The sequence below is a fragment of the Trematosphaeria pertusa genome, assembly GCF_010094035.1.
Source record: "Trematosphaeria pertusa strain CBS 122368 unplaced genomic scaffold BU26scaffold_10, whole genome shotgun sequence".
Taxonomy (NCBI): domain Eukaryota; kingdom Fungi; phylum Ascomycota; class Dothideomycetes; order Pleosporales; family Trematosphaeriaceae; genus Trematosphaeria; species Trematosphaeria pertusa.
The window spans coordinates 100,228-117,916 of NW_022987221.1; the positions used below are offsets into that span (position 1 = coordinate 100,228).

The window sequence follows — 17,689 nt, forward strand, 5'->3', positions numbered from 1 at the left end:
AGTCGGATAGGTTTGATTGCGCCGCGAGGTGAAGAGGAGTACGACCGTTGTTGTCTTGGATGTTGGCGTCAATATTCGTCCCATTGCTTAGCAGTAAATATACACAGTGGGATGAGTTTAATTGCGCTGCTGGGTGAAGAGGAGTACGACCGTCGTTGTCTTGGATGTTGGCGTTAATATTCGTGTTATCCTCTAGCAGTGCATATACACAGCTGGCTGAGTTTGATTGCGCCGCTAGGTGAAGAGGAGTACGACCGTCGTTGTCTTGAATGTTGGCGTCAATATTCGTCCCATTGCTTAGCAGTGAATATACACAGTTGGATAAGTTTGATTGCGCCGCTAGGTGAAGAGGAGTATGACCGTCGTTGTCTTGGATGTTGGCGTCAATATTCGTGCCATCTCTTAGCAGTGCATATACACAGTTGGATGAATCCGAATGCGCAGCAAACCGAGGAGGAGTATAGCCCTCATTGTCTTCGTAGGATGTCTTTCGACTGAGAATTGGCTCGTCATCGCTAAGCTGACTTATTTCCGTTGGAGAGGGGACCACTGCCTTGATAGATTGATCTTGGAATAACTCATCGGAGCCTTTCATTGGGGAAGCCATGGCTTTAGGGGGGCTAAACAGTGATGCAAGCCCAGATGTTGCCGTGGTGTATCGGCTCCCATAATGCGTTTGTCGATGAGAGGTAGTCTTTATTTCGTCAAGCCTCGGGCCGCCAGTGTGGGAGGGAAATTCGATTGGTTGATAAGGCATGGTAACGGAAAAAGAGTCCACTTCGGTCATTGCATATGCTGCGGTAGGCTTCGGCTGGAACAAGACAGCATAATGCAAGGGAGTACGCCCATCCTTGTCTTTTTGATTCGCGTTCACCCCATTCTCCAGCATCTCACGTATGAGATTGATATTTCGAGCCTTCACTGCCTCGTGAAGCGTATATTGATCCGATTCCATATCGGTTCAAACAGGTTTTCCCTGCACTAAGATGTGAGGTCAAAACACAAATAAGGGTAGACAACATACGTAGACCCCTTTGATAGTAATGCATAGACTTGTAGTGAAGTATTCAGTGATGGTTGTGTAGGTCGAGGAAAGTGAAATTGCTCTGATACTTTTGCCGTTGCAGCCTAATGCACAGCCACCGAGGCGGCGAACATAGCCACAGCGCCGAGACCGTAAGTTCACCACTTCAGGTATCGATAGTCGGTGGAGAAATGCAGTAAGCGGCAATGTTCGGCCGCTGGGTGGGCAACGAATTCCTGAGTAGGTTTTGTGGAGGATATGCGTGGACGAGCGGCTTGTGATCAAAGACGCCTGGGAGTATGAGGAACGACCCGAAGAAGGCCCTCTGCTCAAAGACGCGACTGAGGCCGGAGTTAAGAACGTGGCGCGATGCTATCACCACAAAACCGATCGGTGGCAGGGTGGACGATGTCCTTAGCAATGTGCGCAAGGGTTCTCAGTGACACCGCTGGTCGGAATCCATTACAACGATGAGCAGAACATACCGGATCCGTCACGAGCCCGACAACATCAGGTGCAGGCGTGGCTGATTGCACAGCCCGTAGTGTGGCGCGGTAAGGCTGACATGTGGAAGGCGATTTTACAATGCACCAAGCTGAAGTGGAGGAACCCCTTGGTGACGCTCATGCTATTCGCGCTGGTAGGGGCTAGGTCGGCGATCGCGATGTCCTTAGGATGCGAAAGATGGAGTTGAAGCGAGGACCAGAAATCCACCACGCGATCCATCACGTACGGATGCGAGGACGTGGCATTGTATTCCATATCTCCTTTTTTAGAGGCGCCTAAGCCAACCCAATATGGTGTATGGGAAACAAAAGACTACTAGGACAGATTTTGGGGATCACCAGCAGATCCCTCCGTGAAGACAACGAGTGCGTATCTGCACACGGGGTTGGAGTCTAAGGAATGGGATGCTGAAGGGGTAGAGGGACAAGCAATTTAGCCGGTATGTTTACATGTATGTTGAGAGGAGTACGTAGACCCACTTCGCAAAATGCATACGGGTATATCGACAAGCTCGAGCAAGTAGCTCAATCCTACCTCAGAAGGTGAGCAGCCACACATCGGTGAGCCTTTGGTTGTCCTCTCCAAGGCCGCCATGCAACACAATGCTGTCGTTGCCGTCTTCCGCTTTCACGACATCTGCACCGAACCAACCACGGGGCTCTGGGACACCGTCGCTTCCAGTCGGCTCCAATTTCGTCCACCAGTTCTCCGTAATGTCGTACACCCAGACGTCGCCCAGCATCTTGCCCGCGCCAGCGTGGCCCAGCGAAGACGGATCTCGCTCGCCGAACAGGGTTAGCAGCTTGTCCTTCTTCTGCAGTCTGACGGGGAGCAGAGCGCAAACACTGCGCGGCTCGGGCCCGTTGTAACCGTCGGCTTCGAAAGCCTCAGTGGACCACGTGTTGGCCGCGACGTCGAAGATGTCGACACTGCCGCCCTGCTCCGTCTTTCCGTCGAAGCCATTCATCCTGTATAGCTTTCCGCCACTGTACGCTATCGACGTGCCTCCACGCGGCGGAGCCGGAGCGTCGGGGGCCTGTGTCCAGGTCTGGCTGGAGACGTCGAACTTCCAGAGGTCGGACAGGCGGTCTTTTGCAGGGCATCCGGCGTGGATGAAGAGCGTGCTCTTACCGTCGCTGGTCGCGCAGTGGTAGCTTCTCGCGGGAGGATACGGCTTCGAGGAATCGGCGGGCTTGATCATCGACCACGACGACTGGGCCGGACTGTAGCTCCAGACGGCGCCCTCTTCTTCAATGGGGGCCATGTCGGTGCCTCCACGGCCGGAGAAGAGGTACATGCTGCCATTGAGCACGGCGGACGCGGTCCCCACGCGGGGACTGGGAGCTGCGCCGATTGACTTGGTCTCGAGCTGCGGTGCATCTGCGCCGTGAGTACCCTGATGGCCAGCTGGGAGGATTGGAGATACGCACCAGATGCGAGGGAAAAGACGTCAAGCTGGTCATCTATGGGTTGCCGCGGCTGCACTTCGCCGCCAAAGACATAGGCTGTCTTGTCGATGACGGACAGCACCTGCGAGGAGCGGCGGAGACGGTCGGAGGAGAGCAGGCGCGACCAGCTGCCGTTGAGCTTCCAGATGGGCTTTCCGACGGGCATGCTGTGCGATTAGATGGCGGGAGGTTAGTGAGAGGTCGAAGAGTTAGTCCAGAAATCAATCATTCGAATATAGATGGCCTTGATCAAGGCCAGTAGTGCATCATGCGACGCACTGAAACGGTGAATGTGCGGACTCGCTCCGCCCGCACCTGCAGCGGGGAGAAGGCGCTAGCCGTATGAGGAAGGAACGCCAAATCACATGATCCGGATGGCCCAAGCTCCATCACCGACAATTTCGTCTACCTTACATTTCGGACCTTTCTATTCGACTCCACGGCTGCCTACGCGCGACGAAACGCGTCAAGATGCGGCTGCGCCTCTCGGTGCAGCGGAACAACCTGCCCGCCACGAATATCCTGTGGAGCGTCCCAGACACGAACAGTCCGCAGGCCTACACCATCGCGAGACTGCTTGAAGACGTTAACCGCGTCCTCCCGCTTGAGGCAGAGCAATGGGGCTTGGAGGACTACACTGTTGAAGTGGATGGCTTCGAGTGTCTGCACTTCTCCGCCGTCTCCCAGACGCTGAAGGAAGACGACCATGTCTCGTAAGCTCCGAGCACCTTGTTGGCTGTCTACGATTTCTTCTTATGACCTGTGCTAGCATTCGACCGCTCCTCACCGCTGAAGTCCGCTCGCGCACGCTCTGTGGCCGCTACCAGATCTCGGAAGGCGGACAGCACCTCGTCGACGGCATCCCCTTTGGCCGCCCTTACCTCAGGCAGCCCAACCGCCCCGCCGTAAGGATACCCCCCCGCAAGCGCCGCCGCCTGGAGGAGGACGATACTGTTGCTGGGAGCGAGGAGAACGGAGTCGCTGGCCTGATAACCGCGAGTGGTGAGGCATCCCCGCGGCTGAATGGTAGTGCCGTCGTCGATGGGATCGCAGGCAAGCGGAGCCAACAATCACGTTCAAGAAAGTCTGGCAAGACTGTTCACTTTGGGGAGGTCAATGTGGACGATTCAGATGATAGCGAGGACGACGAGGAGTTTACGCCCAGTGGGGAAAGCGAAGATTCGGACTCTTCCATGGAGGACGACTCCGACGCAGACTCAGATGATACATCCGACCTCTCTGATACCTCTTCCGCTGCCTCAAGCACTTCATCTTCGGACTCAGACTCCGATTCGTCCGCTAGCGAGTCCGAAGCCGATGCTGCTGTAAGTTCTGCCTCCGACGTTCTCCCATCTGAGACCAAGGTTCTGCCAAAGGCACCACCCGGAGAAGGTTCTAAAGTTACCAAGGGTAGAAATAAGAGACGCCAAGAAGCCAAACGCCTCAAGCAGCTCAAGGAGATTGGGGAACTAGACCAGAGTGCCACCCTCGAGGATCTCCGGAAGTACCAGGAAGAACAGAAGATGTCCCCAAAACCTACTGAAGACACTCCTCGAAAACCCGTCCCCACACATACCGGGAAGAGGAAGCGATTGGATAGGGATGGAGAAGAAGAGGCCGCTCTGGATGAGACAGCAGAACTCCAGCGCCGAAAGCAAGAGTTCATGGCCAAGATTGCAGAGGCGACTCCGACAGCAGCTACCGGGAATGCTGCACCGTCGAGCGAGTCGCCATGGGTTGAAACGCCCAAGCCAAAAACTCCAATGACAGAGAAGCGAAAGGTCGGCGAGACGTCTAAGGTTGCAACCCCGCCGGAACCACCTTCTAAGAGGCTTCGGCCAGATACGGCTGCAATCGGACGTATTCTAACTCGTCAGGCGAGGGTAAGTGCACTCCTACCTTATTGTTGTACCTGTCTAACTGCTTGCAGACGGTCGAGAAGAAGTCTCCAAAAGCGAAACCGCCGCCAGCAGCCGAAGAGCCTCCGGAACCCGAGGGCGCCTCCGATCCCGACTTTTGGAAATCGCGAATCAACCTCTCGGCGTTTGAATGTTGGAACGAGCAGCACGAGCTCAGCGCTCCATCATTCCCTTTCAAGCAGCACTGGGATCCCGCGAGCAAGCTCATGCGCGAGAAGACCCACAAGAAGAGGAAAAGGGGCGCGAACACGAACTCGGCGCGCAACTCGGTGGGCACAGACGAAGACACGGAAACGTTGATACTCAACTACGACGACTCTCCCGAGACAGCCAAGGCTGATTCCGATCCTACCGCTGCCATTGAGTCTCAGCTACTTCAGGATGCCCAGATTGCGGCGAGGTCTGATCTCCCTCCCCTTCCTGAGGATGTGGACGTGCTCCGTTCTCTCGAGCGTGCTGATATCAAGGTCGGGGCCATCATCGCCTTCAAGCTTCTGGTTCTCAATCCCAACACTCGAGCGCCGGAATTCAGCGGCTACAAGACGGCCATTGTCGAAGAAGAAGGCGACTCGGGCAATGGAGCCGGCGTCTTCAAGTTGAAGCTTGCTGAGCGCGACATAGCGAGGAGGGAGAAGGCGGACGAGCCCATTGACGACATGGAGATGAACGATGAGGAGGATGCCAGTGCGTGGCAAGGTACCTTTCAGGAGCTGGTGTCTCCCAAGCTTCTGCAGGCTGCGGAGTAAACGGCATGGCGTATTCAGATCCGGGGAATGCGAGGGCTTGCTCGGCACGAACTGATATGGATTATAGCCAGCCTTCACGTCGTCAGATTCGCGCCGTCAGATAGTTCCAGGCCGTAGAGCCACTGTGTCTGCAGCCTCTTCAATATTAGATACCCGGAAGTGCACAGAGCATTCCCGCCCTTTAATTGGAACTGTGAGCCCTGGAGTTTTCGTTCCTTCAGCTTGCAGGAGCAGTGCAATCCCAAAACGGAGCGGACCGGCGGTTGCGACTGCCCGATCCCGCCGCTACCCCGCGATACGTCATCCTGCCCCTCCTCGATGGTGACACTCCTTCGCTGCACTCTCCGGCATGAACATCTTCGCGCACCTTACGAAATCACATTCGATCTAGGATCCTGAAGCCTCTCCCTTCATTCACGTGTGTCCCGGAAGTTCGGACCGTGTCACCCAGATTGCAGGCCTACAACGTCGCTCTCTCGCTAGCTCAACCCTCGGACATCACACAATGAACAGATTGACAGATCAGCTTCAGAGCACTCGCATTATCGCATTTGACACCGCAGTCGTCAGTGGCTCCGAAGTCCCGCGTGTGAATGTCCATATCCGTCCAGACAGCTGCCATGACTGCCTCGGCACCCTAGCTTAGGCCCGCCTCTAACAACTGCCGGGTGGGGTACTGTCCGACGATGCTTTGGGCCAAGACAAATTTTCAATCTCTCCGCAACCTCCTAATTCCCCCAGCTTGTCTTTGAAGTACCTTCCTCCTGCTCGTCTTGTCTTTCCGTTCATCCAGCTTCGAAAGCCCTCCACATTGCGCCCCAAGCTATCTGTCCCCCTCCGAGCGTAAGACGAGACCGCGTAGACCCAGCTGGGACAGATGCTGACATTTATGCAGTAGTTCCCTTCAGCCGCGATGGTGCTTCCATACGGCGTTTACAGAGCGGACCACGTAGGCTCGTTCCTGCGTCCGAAATCGGTCCTCGATGCACGTGAGGCCGTGGCGCACAGAACATCCACGCCGGAAGAGCTGCGAAAAGTCGAAGACAAGGCGGTGGCCGATGTAGCATCGAAAGAGATTGCAAATGGGTTGCGCTCAATAACTGACGGCGAATTCCGCCGCGCGTACTTTCATCTCGACTTCCTCCAGCACCTGTCCGGCATCGAGATCAAGGGCCAGACCGGGCTGATAAGACCGCATGGATTTTCGCCACCAGTCCTCGCCGTGACAGGGAAGCTAGGCCACCCAAAGCCTATCCAGGTGGACGACTTCAAGTTCCTCGAGCAGACAATCAAGGAGAACGGAGGAGCTGCGACGACCAAAGTGTGCATACCAAGCCCCACCATGGTGCACTTCCGAGGCGGACGCGCGAGCATAGACATCGAAGCTTACCCGGACCTTGACGAGTTCTTCGAGGATTTGGCACGGGTCTATCAGGAAGAGCTGCACTCGCTATACCAGGCCGGCTGCCGCTTCGTGCAGCTCGATGACACCAACTTGGCGTACCTTTGCGATCCGGATATGCGCAAACAGGCCGAGGAGCGCAACGAGGATGTTGCTGCCCTCCCACGAAAATACGCCGAGCTCATCAATGCCGCCATCTCTAAGCGCCCCTCCGACATGAAGATAGGCATCCATCTCTGCAGAGGCAACTACCGCTCCAAGTGGTTCGCGTCCGGTGGATACGAGCCGGTCGCGGAGGTGCTCTTCAAGGAACTCAATGTGGATGCCTACTTCCTCGAGTACGACGATGCGCGCAGTGGCGACTTCAAGCCGCTTCGGCATCTTCCAGACCACAAGGTGGTGGTGCTTGGGCTCATGTCGAGCAAGAAGAGCACGCTAGACGACAAAAAAGAGATTCTAGAGCGGCTAAAGCAGGCAGCAGAGGTTGCGCCCAAGGGCCTCGATCAGCTCTGCCTGAGTCACCAGTGCGGATTCAGTTCGACCGTAGAAGGGAACGAATTGACGGAAGAAGAGCAGTGGGCCAAGGTCAGACTTGAGGTGGAGATCGCGAAGGAGGTCTGGGGCGAGGATTTGAGCAAGTGAGTCATGAGACGGTTTGAGAGAGTTGGCGATTCGCCGTCCTTGGTTGATCGCTACCGAATCCTATATTATTACCTCCAACGACATGTCGACCACGGGTCACCAAGTTGTTACCTGATACTGACCTGACATTAATAACCTTATCTGCGGGCCGTTCCGATTGACCGCCGCTTGGCTTCCAGGATACAGAACCATGGTTCAAGTGAAAAACATGCAGGCATATTGCGGACCACGACGAACTGGGCCCTCGCAACGTTTATCCTTCTATCGCAGCACCAGAAGTGCGTGTCGACTCATTAACAGAGCAATAGTGCAACCTGGCAGCCTACACAGAACACAGCTCTGCGATGTCACTGCTCGTCAGACGCTGTCAGCTCCTTCGCCAAAGACCCTCCAAGCAAGAAGCTGCCTGTGGGCACCATGATAATATACCGAATATGCTCAAAGGCGAATCCAGTCAGACGGTCACCATTGCTGAAGAAAACATGGTACGAAAAGTAGGTTCGCTCTCAGCAGATCCAAGTGCCTGCTTTCTTGCTATATATCGCAGACTTCCTTCCTTGTTAACGTTGGTATCCCACCCCTTGCCTCGCTGTCCGTCAGCTGTTCTTCACGCTGCGACTCCGTACTCATTGCTGCAGTCAGCTCATGAAGCACGGCGTTGGCCCCCACCAACTCTCATTCATCACTATTCCGGCGGGTTGATACTCATGGGCCCGAAGTCGCGTCTTTCTTCTCATTATTTACTCCAAAACTTTGAACCAGATCTACATTGTTCAGCAGCATCAAAGAAGCGGAAGGCTTCATGCGTCATATCATAAGTCAGCATGGATTCTGCTATCGCTAGAGAAAGAGTGCGCTCATTTGTTACCCGTCCTCCGTTCGCGGCCTCGCCGACCACCCCACCGGGGACCAACACGCCTCAGAAAACCCCTCAAGCATCACTAGAGCTTAGCACTCGGCCACCTTCCGTCGCCATCGAAGACTTCCGGGCCGAAACAAGCGAATCGGGTGAGCGTCTATCGAGTCATTGCCGGTGCGAACCCTGGGTACAGCTTCTTGTGGGACATCTCGTTCTGTTCAATTCTTTCGGACTCATCCAATCGTTCAGTATTTTCCAGCCACAGTACGCGGTACTGTTCGGCGCCTCACCTTCGGCAGTAGCCTGGATCGGGAGCATCCATGTGTTCCTCGTATATTTCATTGGCACATTCTCCGGAAAAGCACTCGACGCAGGATACTACACGCATTGCCTGGGAATAGGACTTATGATACAGCTCGTTGGCATCATTGGCGCTGTTTCCTGCGATAATTATGCGCTGTCTTTCATCTTCCATGGGGTCTTCCAGGGCATCGGACACGGATTGATGTTTTGCCCAATTGTCACAAATACGGCGCTGTATTTCTGGAGACGGAGCGACGGCGGAACGGCAGAAGACCCCGATCACGAAGGTTCTCTCAACATCAGAACCGCGACAGCCATGTCTCTTGCTGCTTGCGGGGGCGGTACCGGCGGAATTGTTTTTCCACTCATTGCCCGAGCTACGCTGAACAGGTACGGTATCCCTTGGACGCTACGGATAATTGGGCTCGTTGTCCTCGCCAACTCTGTATTGATATTTGCTTTGGCAAAAGAGAAGCCCCGGGACGAGCCGGAAACCAGGGTTAAGAGTCGGATTGTGGAATGGAGAGCGTTCAAGGAGGGAGCCTATGCGCTCTACGTCATCGCCATGTTCCTTGCTTTCGTGGGACTGTGGGTTCCTTATTTCTATGTGAGTGTAGAATCTCCTGTTAGCTTTCTCCGACAGCCCCTCTTGACGCATGCTATGCAGCGACGGTACAGCCCGATCGAGCTTGCGTTGGAACACGACTGTTTTGGGAAGAACGATACTAACAGTCAGCCAGGTCAGAGATTTCAACGCAAATGCCTTGCATATCTCGCCTCCGACGTCCCTTCTCATCCTCATCACACTCAACGCCTCCGGCATTCCCGGTCGCCTCATTCCTGCCCTCCTTTCCGACCACGTGCTCGGCGCCATCAACACATACATCCTCGTCCTGCTCACCACATCCACCACTTTGCTTCTCTGGCCCTTCGTGTCCTCCACCGTCGGTATGTTCGTGTGGGCCGCTGCATATGGCTTCTGCGCCGGCGGCGTTGCCTCGCTCATGCAAGCCGGCATCGCTTCGCTGAACACGGAGCCTCAGAAGACTGGCGTTAAGATCGGTATGGCGTTTTCGATTGTGGCATTCGCGAGTCTGGTCGGTGGACCGCTGGGAGGGGAGCTGATTAAGGCTGGAGAGAAGAGGGGGGATGGTAGGGAGAAGTATTTGTGGTTGCAGGTGTTTGTGGGTGGGATTATGTTGTTGGGGTGTGCGGTGCTGGTTGGGGCGAGGGTGCTGAAGACGGGTTGGAAGATGGGCGTGAGGGTGTAGAGGGCCTAACGAAGGATGAATGGTGGGTTCGGTTTCATTCGGGGGACATCTGTCAACAGAATCTCCAAAACTACTCAGATTGATTCGTACGAGCGTGCCGGTGCGTGTGCAGTCATGAATTCGCTCGACCTCGTCATAAAGAAGATGCGAGCATACTACATATACAGTACCAGCCGGTGCGCGTGCTAAGGAATAGACTTTCGTCATTCCAAGCTCATTTTTAAACTTATTTTCTGAAGGAAGCGGGCGCTGACACACATTCTCTTCTTCTGGCCTCAAGCTGAGATAGAAAGGTGAATCGTGATGTTGAGGTGCGTGTCGTGATCGCAAGATTGGCGGCTGACTAATACGGCGCTAGATCGCACAAGATTCAGCCCCTCTCGTCTCGTCTTAAGCCCACTCTCCACCCCAGACGTGGATACTGTCGCAACTGTCCTTCCTCGCCCGGCCCACCTAGAAAGCACGACTTCTCGCATGTCGCCCTCCTGGCCTTGAGTGCGGGGTTGCAGGAAGCCCTTCAGCCACGCCACGTCAGCGTTCACCGGTTGGCCAGCCTGCCCAGGCGTGGATGCAGACACAAAGCCATGCGGTATAATATCTTCTAAACAGTATCACGCTGACCAGGATAAGCGAGAAGCTGGTTCCCCGCGCCCACGCCGTGTGGTATCGAGCTTGGGGATTCAGAATGCCCACCACATGATCCAGGTCTTGAAGTGCACACTTTACGGCATCGCCAGCGATGAGCATGCCTTCAGCGGGTGTAATTGCAATAATCGATCGGCCACGGTTGCTGAATGATGGCAGAAGCCCCGCGAGGTGGGCGTGGGACTGCAGAGTGCACCTGCAAGCCACAATGGAAGCGGTCGCTTTCTTATCACGGGCTGAAATGTGGAAAAAGGCCGCCGCAGTGGATCTGCTTAAATCTCCGACCCCCGCTGCATTCGGGGAAATCCCGTATTCTTCCCATCCGCCTTAGCTGCACCTCGACTGTTTTGCCTACGTTTCTACGACTATTTGCCTACGTTTCTACAACTATTCAAACCGCCCCTTTTTTCCCAATACGAATCCTCAAACATTCTCGTAGAGCAAGAATATGGAGATGGAAGTAAGGGTCGACCCTAACGATGCCGTCGAAGAGAAAGTGTATGTCTCATTACCGTCGAGTGTTAATATCTCAACAAGTCAGCCGGAACTTACACAATGACTCTGATTTAGTTTCGTGTACATTTCTGATTTCACACCTGAAGGCGTACGCCCCAAAGACGAAATAGACATCGATTTATTCCGGGCAGCGGATTACGACCCCTCAGAGGCCCGGCGAAGGGCACCTGGCACGCTGTTTAGGTGGATACACATACCCGTGAACGATACCACATTTGTTACGGTACTCAGCTCCCCAGATTTTCTCCAGTGCTAGACGGGACGGCTTACCGAGAACGGTCAAGCAGGACTGTGTCAAAACTTTGATTGGCACCGATCGGGGCAATTCCCTGCCCAATACCTGGCTCCACAAACTTCGGCCAACGTCATCGATTCCGGGGGATATTGTGCCCAACCATGCTCGCTCTATGGAACCGTCATTCCAACTCCACGCCATGGACGAAGGAGGGGGCTCCGGCAGGCCGCCGCCTTTCACCCTCTATGTAGGTCCTTACCCTTTAAACTCCTGCTTCTATAAGAGTGAACGATATCTGGGTGTTCCTGGCGACAGCACTGATTTATCAACAGCTTCCGTACTTGAACTGGGAAGTATTTCAAAATCTTGGAAACCAAAATCTAATAGGCACGGACCACACAGCAAATAGCACACGGCATCCAAGGAAAACATTGGACCAGTTCTTCTACTCTGGGCTTCGAGATACTGCATCTCGGGATGCCGGACAAACCGTGTCGAAGTGGACAGGTGCAAATCCAGGCAGCAATGGAAGAGAAAATGCAGCTGAGGATAGCTACGTTGTCATGGTGGATCAGCTCTGGATCTGGGTTCTGGATGACGGTAAGCGCTTATCTTTTTGACGACAGCCTTTTCATGACCGGTGTCCCTTTAGAGCGCCATCAAGGTTCATTATGGGTATATGACTGATAGCGCGAACAGAAACCTTAGTCTCAAGCTTCCCCTCCCACAGGTTTCAGTTCAAGGGAATCCCTGGGGGGCCTCAGGTGACTGATGTTCTGACTTCCGCGACGGCAGACCCTCGGAAGTGCCAGGATCTTTTTGATCTGACTGCCCTCCTGGTCATGCACTCCGTAACGAATATTTTCGCTGAGGAAAACGGCAAATTTGTAGACGCACTTGCCATATACCGATGGGCAATTGCGATCAATGTGAGGAGCTGCTATACGATTGGCTTTGAGATCTTGTGGCTAATCAAAACTTCTTCCAGGCAGCTCGGCATACTGAGAAACTCGAAGCCTTCAGCAAACGGCAGTCCTCTCACAACGCAGAGGAGATTGCAGTCGAGGGTACCGAGGAGTTGAAATTAGCTCTTGAAGTGGCAGACATCCTTGATGAGCTGAACATGCTCCTGCATCTACTAGAGAAACAAGCCGATGTATTGGCTTCCACGCAGGGACAGCTACAACGATTTAAGCCCCTGGTACGTAGCCATGGTCCAGAAGAAGGACAACGCATCGAGATATTGAGGAGCAGTCTTGGCGATGTGCACATCAGCAACTCAGGGAACATTAGAGGCAGGCTCTTGTTCGATGAGGTGTCTATGGCCCATCTCTACGTCGATAATCAGGATGGGACAGCACCGGGAGAGTTAGCGCTTGGTGGGAACGCCGGAATCCTAGTCCAGGAAGCTGCGCAGAGACTGAGCGTCGAGAAGGCGAATCTCGAGAGGCTTCGTGTGGATGCAGCGCGCACGCATCAGATGGTATGCCGCCCTTTCCCAGAAAACCGACACTAAATCGTTCAACAGCTCATCGAGTTGCTCGACCTTGAACAAAAAGCCGCCAGTCTGGAGGAAGCCCGTGCAACCACTAAACAAGGGCAAGCAGTTATGCTGTTCACCATCGTTACGATCGTATTCGTCAGTTCCGCCTAATCCATCCCGAACTATGCATGCACCGTACGTCCTGCTGATTCATCCAGCTTCCCCTCTCCTTCTTCACGTCATATTTCGGCCAGAATGTGTCCGATATAACCGGCGATGACAAGAACCCAACATCTGGCGAGCTTTGGAGAGTAGCTGGTGAGTCGCCCCAACGGTAAACATTATCCCAGCGACTAGTACGGCAGAACAAATTGACATGCTTCGGGACTAGGTCCTATATCGGTCGTTGTGATCTTCTCGGCTCTCCTGGTGGCCTACTTCATCGTGTATCCCCGGAAGATCAGCCGGCACGGGATGGACATGGCATAGGCGAGGATGGAGGGGGCATCGCATCTTATGCGACGGGTATCTTTCAAAGTATGGCAGGAATAGCCGAAGCAAGCGACCAGAGGTCTGTGAAGGAAGTTGAAGACGCGTGGCAATCGCTCATGCGAAACATTGGCGATGTTGGCTAAGGCACGGACGGCCACTCACGTCATCGTCGTAATCGGGTGTCAGGCGCGACTTATCACGAGATCGAGCATCCGCTACGTTGGAGACGTCCTGAATTTGATTGGATATCGTAGCTGCGATGCAAGTCCATTCTATTCCCGTTGCTCGCCTAATTACATACAGGAAAAGGAACCGCCGTCGTAGGCACCAATGCATAACCGACGCAAGGAAACACGAACATTATATAGGCCCGAGACCTGGCAGCGGCTGGAAAGTCTCGAAGTTGGGCCAGTTACCAAGGTTCGCCGCGTCAGCGACGCTTCCACCGATCCTCACCCATACCGCGTGCGAAGGCGTAGGACCCTCCATCACGAACATGCGGTACCAACCGACAGGAGCGATGTACGGGCCCTTGGGCGCAGTGACGGTGCACGAGTTGCCACCGCATGAGAAGTTGGGGAAGAGGACACGGGCGCCCATCGAGTTGCCGTGGGTGCTGGACTCCGAGCCGAGAAGCGAGACCTTGATGTCGCCATTGCCGTTGGGGCGCGTGATGGTGAAGCTGTAGTCCTGCTCCCACTCCCAGTCCTTCTCCGCGACCTGAAGGGTGGGCTGTTGGCGGCCGTCAAGGAGATACGGAGGCAGGAAATGCTCGACGCGGTACTCTTGGTCGAAGTCCGGATCCTGTGGGTCGGAGCCGGTGATAAGCACGCGCCCGTCGTCCATGAGCACAGATTCGGAGTGGTACATGCGCGGGATGGTGGTGTTGGCCATGACGCTCATGCGCTGGTGCTTGGGCTGGTTGGCGTCGTAGAGGACCGCGTTCAGGTTAGGGCTCTTGGCGAGGCCAAAGCCGGCTTCGCCAGTCTTGCCGCCGTTCATGATGAGGAAGGTGCCGTCGGGAAGGGTGGCCATGCAGGAGACGACGCGGGGAGACGGCATTCGCTCGATGGTCCATTCGGGCTCGTCGGCGTCAGGGGCAATGGAGACGCAGTTGTCGATGCCCACACCGCCAGCCGCGCCGCCGCAGATGAGGACCTCGAGCGGATCGTCGTAGGGGTAGGACTGTGGAAGGAGCACTTGAGTCCCCTCATAAGGATAGGTACGTCCACCGTTGGCGGTGACGGAACTGGGGATGTTTGGTAGGACCTTGACGGTGTCGAGCGTCACCTCATCGATGACGCGGGCCATGTGGTAGTACGCGATGAAGATGCCGCCGGAGGGCAGCACCACTAGGAAGGGGTAGAGATTGAAAGGGTCGGTCTCGCGGAGATAATCAGCTTCAACGACACCTCCGGCACGGGGAAGAACCTCCATGCTCGGAACAGGGACACCGTTCGAGCCGCCCTGGCCACCGACGACGAGCATCGACGCGTTCGCCATGACCATAGCTGTGGGATACCAGCGACCCTTCTGCAGAGCCAGCTCGTGGAAGTTCTCCTGCCACCTGCTGGTGCCGTTGACACCGAGCTCGCCATCGGGCGTGTGGAGGCGAACACCGAATGTGGAGTCGAGCGACCACCCGCCAACGTTGATCTGGCGGCCCTTTCGATCAGGCAACGTCAATCCGGCGGCGCAGAAAATGTCCGTGTCGATACCCTGCAGCTCGCGGAAAGCATGGTAGATATCACCACCGATTGACGGATCGAACTCGTACGCGCCGGTTGAGTTTGGCGGACCGGTGCCCTTCTTTTCCAGGAGCATGACCTTGCCGTTGATGGCGGGCTGAGAAATGAGCGGGATGACTGGGCCGCCGACAAGGAACTCGTAGAGCCCGGCTTCGTTGCCTTCGGGGTAGTTCCAGACATAGAGCGGATCGTCTTCCCACTTGTACCAGTTGAGGCGTAGACCAGCACCACAAAGCGATTCGGGGTCACCGGAACAGGCGAATGCGCAGTCAGTCTCCGGCGCGGGCAGAGCACCAGAGAGTTCGATCCCATCGATGTCACCGCAGTAGCTGGCACCGTTAGCACAGTCGTTGCACTTTCACGATCGCGCTGTACTCACCATTCGTTCCCGTACTCCATACCCGCGGCCATGTAGCCAAACTTCTTGCACTGGCCCAGGCACCACTCAGGTGTGTTGCCAGTCTCGTTGAACAGCTTCCACTGGAACACGTGCGGCACGCTCTGCTCCTGAGTCTCCGTAATGCAGCCCTGGTACACCCAGCCGTCGACGTTCTGCTTCGGCGTCGGCTTCTTGACGATCTTGAGCGTTTCCTGGCTAGACCACACGCTGAGCCTGTTGGGGCCTCCGCACTTCTCGTCAGCGTTGCCCGCGCACTGATTGCTGCACTCGGAGTCGTTGTCGGCGAGGGAGCCGCTCATGCGGATCACGTCGTCGCAGAAACACTGGTAGCTGTATTCCATGCCGGCGATGGTGTAGCCGAGGTCGGCGCACTTGTTGGAGCACGACGCAATGGTCATCTGCTGGTCATCCGTCTGCTGGTTGTCCATGATGCGGAATCCGGGGCCATCGACCCAGCAGCCCTTGTACTCGAAGCCCGTGGGCAGGCCGGTAGCAGTGGCAGTCGCAGTGTTTGTCCTCGTGGATGTAGCGGTGGGCTCGGTGGGAGTCGCGGTCGTAGCAGTGCTGGACGCAGTGGGCTCGTCGCCGGTCACGTACTTGAAGAGCGTAAGACGGTTGGGGCCGCCGCAGACCTCGGTCTGGTTGCCGTTGCAGAGCATGTTGCAGCCGTCGTTGCCGTCGGGCGCTGGGCCACCGTCGTTGCGGAGTTGGCTGTCGCAGTAGCATTCTCCGGAATACTGTCGAGATCAGTGAGCCGTATGAACAGATGACGCATAGGAAGGTACTAACCTCGGTTCCCGCGTAGGTGTAGCCGGCGCCCTTGCAGACAGTTTGGCACTTCTCGTTCGTCATGCCTGCAGCACCACCATCGACCGGCATGCCGACGTTCAGCGTGCGCGCTGCAACTGAGTCTGTGTAGCACCCCTGGGCAATCCAGCCGGTCGTAGGCGCAGCTGTGAGACCGAACTCGTAGATGTTGATGCGGTTAGCGCCGCCGCAGATTTGGTTGTGGTTGCCGTTGCACACCATATCGCAGCCGTCTTCCTCGGGTCCATGGTCGTTGTCGAGCGTGTTTCCGCACTAGCCCGGTCAGCTCCTTCCCCACAGGAGAATGGAAGAACCTACGAAGCACTCGCCAGAGTATTCCGTGCCGGCGTATTTGTAGTTACCGGCGGCGCAAGCATCAGTGCAGCTCTCAGCGCTCATGTTCGCAGCACCGCCATTGACAGCAGCGCCGTACGAGAGAATGCGAGCGGCCACGGAATCTGAATAGCAGCCCTTAGCTCCCCATTCTCCTACGCTTCCTGCTGCAGGTGGAGCAGAAGTGGTAGCCTTCTCGTAGACGGAGAGGCGGTTTGGTCCACCGCAGGCTTCAGTGGCATCGCCCGAGCAGGGCATGCTGCAGCCATCTTCAGCCAGCGCACCGGCTCCCTGGATCTTGTTCCCGCAGTAGCATTCCTAGCGTCCAATCAATCGGCTTCTTCTTGCGACCAATGGAAGTCCGGAAGGAAGAAACGTACTCTCGAATACTCAGTCCCAGCGAGCGAATACCCCCTCGCACCGCAGTAAGCAATACAGGCCTCCGCATCCATGGCGTCGCTGTCCGTCGCGGTGCTGCGCAGCGAGCGCGACCCCACCGAATCCGTGTAACATCCCTTGTAGCTCCAGTCCTCCGGCAGCGTCGCAGGAACGCTCTGCCGCTTGACGGGGACGATAGACCGCGCGTCCGAGGACGCAATTAGTAGATTAAGTAGTACAGTAGTGATAACGAGTGAACGACCCATGATGGGCCACGTAGTTGGTTGGTATATTAAATTAACTAATGAACGATGGGATTAAAAAGAGTGTATGCAGGGACGAATAGTGTCCAAACGAGTGACTGTAGGCCAGAGGCCGGGAGGGGCAGAAAGACTGCTGCTGCTGCTGGGATTGACAGACAATTGACAGTTCCGACGTCTTCTTTCCACGTCGTGCAACCTTGGCCTACATATAGGTAGCCGGGGGGGAGGGAGATCGACTGACACCACCCTCCCCTTTGCTGTGTGTGCG

General features: G+C 55.6%; 6 protein-coding genes across 6 annotated transcripts; 4 read left to right on the top strand and 2 right to left on the bottom strand.

Annotated features, from left to right (window-relative positions):
* Positions 1 to 1,644: 1,644 nt before the first annotated feature.
* On the bottom strand, positions 1,645 to 3,151 carry BU26DRAFT_460189 (galactose oxidase). The gene is made up of 2 exons (XM_033825027.1): positions 2,962 to 3,151; positions 1,645 to 2,911 (listed from the first exon to the last, which is right to left on the bottom strand). Exons 1-2 carry the CDS (start codon positions 3,143 to 3,145, stop codon positions 2,067 to 2,069), a joined length of 1,029 nt encoding a protein of 342 aa, XP_033681406.1. The 5' UTR covers positions 3,146 to 3,151; the 3' UTR covers positions 1,645 to 2,066.
* Positions 3,152 to 3,450: 299 nt separating this feature from the next.
* Positions 3,451 to 5,644, top strand: BU26DRAFT_431526 (uncharacterized protein; the record flags this gene model as incomplete). The annotated part of the gene is made up of 3 exons (XM_033823929.1): positions 3,451 to 3,692; positions 3,749 to 4,862; positions 4,910 to 5,644. 3 exons carry the CDS (start codon positions 3,451 to 3,453, stop codon positions 5,642 to 5,644), a joined length of 2,091 nt encoding a protein of 696 aa, XP_033681407.1.
* An 864-nt stretch (positions 5,645 to 6,508) lies between these two features.
* BU26DRAFT_44932 (UROD/MetE-like protein) lies at positions 6,509 to 7,783 on the top strand. The gene has a single exon (XM_033824701.1). It carries the CDS (start codon positions 6,558 to 6,560, stop codon positions 7,686 to 7,688), a length of 1,131 nt encoding a protein of 376 aa, XP_033681408.1. The 5' UTR covers positions 6,509 to 6,557; the 3' UTR covers positions 7,689 to 7,783.
* A 469-nt stretch (positions 7,784 to 8,252) lies between these two features.
* Positions 8,253 to 10,157, top strand: BU26DRAFT_460197 (MFS general substrate transporter). Its single transcript, XM_033825028.1, has 2 exons — positions 8,253 to 9,457; positions 9,591 to 10,157. Exons 1-2 carry the CDS (start codon positions 8,513 to 8,515, stop codon positions 10,119 to 10,121), a joined length of 1,476 nt encoding a protein of 491 aa, XP_033681409.1. The 5' UTR covers positions 8,253 to 8,512; the 3' UTR covers positions 10,122 to 10,157.
* Positions 10,158 to 10,766: 609 nt separating this feature from the next.
* On the top strand, positions 10,767 to 13,338 carry BU26DRAFT_576137 (uncharacterized protein; the record flags this gene model as incomplete). The annotated part of the gene is made up of 8 exons (XM_033834369.1): positions 10,767 to 11,264; positions 11,337 to 11,505; positions 11,570 to 11,764; positions 11,850 to 12,117; positions 12,226 to 12,446; positions 12,506 to 13,000; positions 13,046 to 13,156; positions 13,219 to 13,338. Exons 1-8 carry the CDS (start codon positions 11,215 to 11,217, stop codon positions 13,336 to 13,338), a joined length of 1,629 nt encoding a protein of 542 aa, XP_033681410.1. The 5' UTR covers positions 10,767 to 11,214.
* Positions 13,339 to 13,634: 296 nt separating this feature from the next.
* On the bottom strand, positions 13,635 to 17,689 carry BU26DRAFT_520886 (copper radical oxidase). The gene is made up of 5 exons (XM_033829396.1): positions 17,161 to 17,689; positions 16,766 to 17,098; positions 16,430 to 16,720; positions 15,620 to 16,377; positions 13,635 to 15,569 (listed from the first exon to the last, which is right to left on the bottom strand). Exons 1-5 carry the CDS (start codon positions 17,422 to 17,424, stop codon positions 13,853 to 13,855), a joined length of 3,363 nt encoding a protein of 1,120 aa, XP_033681411.1. The 5' UTR covers positions 17,425 to 17,689; the 3' UTR covers positions 13,635 to 13,852.

What these genes read in the sequence shown, in the direction of transcription:
- BU26DRAFT_44932 (XM_033824701.1), top strand. Translation starts at nt 6,558, where the DNA reads ATGGTGCTTCCATACGGCGTTTACAGAGCGGACCACGTAGGCTCGTTC.
- BU26DRAFT_520886 (XM_033829396.1), bottom strand. Translation starts at nt 17,424, where the DNA reads ATGGGTCGTTCACTCGTTATCACTACTGTACTACTTAATCTACTAATT. An exon ending in ACACCTACGCGGGAACCGAG is followed by an intron (nt 16,378 to 16,429) that starts GTTAGTACCTTC and finishes TGATCTCGACAG; the next exon opens with TATTCCGGAGAATGCTACTG. An exon ending in ATGGAGTACGGGAACGAATG is followed by an intron (nt 15,570 to 15,619) that starts GTGAGTACAGCG and finishes TAACGGTGCCAG; the next exon opens with CTACTGCGGTGACATCGATG.
- BU26DRAFT_460189 (XM_033825027.1), bottom strand. Translation starts at nt 3,145, where the DNA reads ATGCCCGTCGGAAAGCCCATCTGGAAGCTCAACGGCAGCTGGTCGCGC. An exon ending in CGTCTTTTCCCTCGCATCTG is followed by an intron (nt 2,912 to 2,961) that starts GTGCGTATCTCC and finishes CTCACGGCGCAG; the next exon opens with ATGCACCGCAGCTCGAGACC.
- BU26DRAFT_460197 (XM_033825028.1), top strand. Translation starts at nt 8,513, where the DNA reads ATGGATTCTGCTATCGCTAGAGAAAGAGTGCGCTCATTTGTTACCCGT. An exon ending in TGTGGGTTCCTTATTTCTAT is followed by an intron (nt 9,458 to 9,590) that starts GTGAGTGTAGAA and finishes ACAGTCAGCCAG; the next exon opens with GTCAGAGATTTCAACGCAAA.